The sequence below is a fragment of the Belonocnema kinseyi genome, chromosome 5 (genome assembly GCF_010883055.1).
Source record: "Belonocnema kinseyi isolate 2016_QV_RU_SX_M_011 chromosome 5, B_treatae_v1, whole genome shotgun sequence".
NCBI classification, from domain to species: Eukaryota; Metazoa; Arthropoda; class Insecta; order Hymenoptera; family Cynipidae; genus Belonocnema; species Belonocnema kinseyi.
The window spans coordinates 79059466-79061386 of NC_046661.1; the positions used below are offsets into that span (position 1 = coordinate 79059466).

The window sequence follows — 1921 nt, forward strand, 5'->3', positions numbered from 1 at the left end:
ATGTGAAACATACGTAACTTTTATGTAACGTATATACAACAGAAAATTATAATTTTGAAATTGTATAATACATATTTTATGAATTTTTATTTTAAGATACAATACAGGGGACTGACAATACCCGAAGTATTGACCCTTCTTCCACGTCGTGGAAGCTCACCTAGTCCGGAAGCAGTTTTTTGGCTGTTACTAACAGGTAGAAAAAATCATTTTTACTTAATATAAAAAAGTATGAAAGTCTGCAAACCCTTCAATTTCAGATAAGAAGAAGATGTAATCAGTATAGCCATAAAATAAAATTTTCAATAACACAGCCACACAAAAAAAAGTGTGCGGATCTGGTAACAAGAAACACGTATTCCTATCGATTTTGGGGCGCTGAATTCAAATTCGGTATTAAAAATCACTTATCACGTCATGGTTGAGCAATAACCTCAAAAAATGACGAAAAATCATGCACTGAGCCAAATAAATTTTTAAATAATGCCAGTGATGCAAATTTTCACTTCAAAAACATGTCGACAACTGTGAAGGATCAACCCTTGCCTGATATCAACTTATTTAACATAACTTTACCCAACAGAACCTGACCTCACCTAACCTGAATTAACAGAAATTTATTGAACTACACGTGAAGCTCTGGAAGCATATTTTCCCAGTAGCAAATGTGTGCTACATCGAATGGGTCAACTCGAGCCTAACCTAGAAATAAACCTAACCTAGCCTAACCTAACCTAAGCTCACGAAACACAATTAAACTGATTGTGTTGTCCCGTTGTGTTTGCGGTACCGTTTCATTCAACTTCAGCTTAACCTACATAGAGGTTTAACCTATACTAACCTATACTAACTGAAGTAGGTCTATATATCAATTTAATTACGATAAAAAGCAAGATAAAATGTAAACACGAAAAATTGTATAAATATATCCCTTAAGTCTAAGAAAAGCAGAGAGAAAAAAATTTTGAATAAAACTCTTATTCATTGGCATGTTTACGTTACAGTTCTACATTTTAATTGATACAAACATTGTCAGGTTAATTGAAATGGGGTCAATTCTACTTGTAGTTCTAAGTTTCTTCAAGTGAGTAATATGCGTCTAAATTTTTAACCATCTGTAGTACAATGAAATGAATTTTATTATATTAAAACGGGAACACTTAAGTTAAGTTGTGTTGCGTTAAGCAAAATTTCGTTAGGTTCTGTTAAGTTAGATTCATTTGTAGGTTAAGATCGAGTTAACCTATTAAATATAGCACACATTTAAGACTGAGAAACGTACGCTTACATAGCTACACATGTGGTTGAACTTCATTCGGCTAGGTTATGTTAGGTCAGGTTTTTTTAGGTTAGGATAGGTTAAACCTCTATGCAGGTTAAGCCGAAGCTGAATGAAACGGTACCGCAAACACAACGGGACAACACAATGAGTTTGTGTTACGTTAAGTTAGGTTAGGTTAGGCTAGGTTAGATTTATTTCTAGGTTAGGCTCGAGTTGATCCATTCGATGTAGCACACATTTGCTACTGGAAAAATATGCTTCCAGAGCTTTACGTGTAGTTCAATAAATTTCTGTTAATTCAGGTTAAGTAAGGTCAGGTTCTATTGGATAAAGTTATGTTAAATAAGTTGATATCAGGCAAGGGTTGATCCTTCACAGTTGTCGACATGTTTTTGAAGTGAAAAATTGTATCACTGGCATTATTTCGAAATTTATTTGCCTCAGTGCATGATTTTTCGTCATTTCTTGAGGTTATGGCTCAACCATGACGTGATGGGTGATTTTTAATACCGAATTTGAATTCGGCGCCCCAAAATCCATAAGAATATGTGTGTCTTGTTACCAGATCCGCAAACTTTTATTTTTTTGTGTGGCTGTGTAATTAATAATATCATTATTGAAAAATACACCAATTTTAAT

The 1921-nt window shown here is 33.8% G+C and overlaps 1 protein-coding gene across 4 annotated transcripts in view; it reads left to right on the forward strand.

The window, feature by feature from the left end:
- The window catches only part of LOC117173454 (probable citrate synthase 2, mitochondrial), a 47328-nt gene that overhangs the window by 30889 nt on the left and 14518 nt on the right, over positions 1 to 1921 (forward strand). For all 4 annotated transcript variants that reach the window (XR_004467189.1, XM_033362036.1, XM_033362037.1 and 1 more), the window contains one exon: positions 97 to 196. Coding sequence is in view for 3 of the 4 variants with exons in the window: in XM_033362036.1 (XP_033217927.1) it covers positions 97 to 196 (100 nt within the window). In the remaining variant the exon portion in view is untranslated. The remainder of the gene's footprint in view (positions 1 to 96; positions 197 to 1921) is intronic.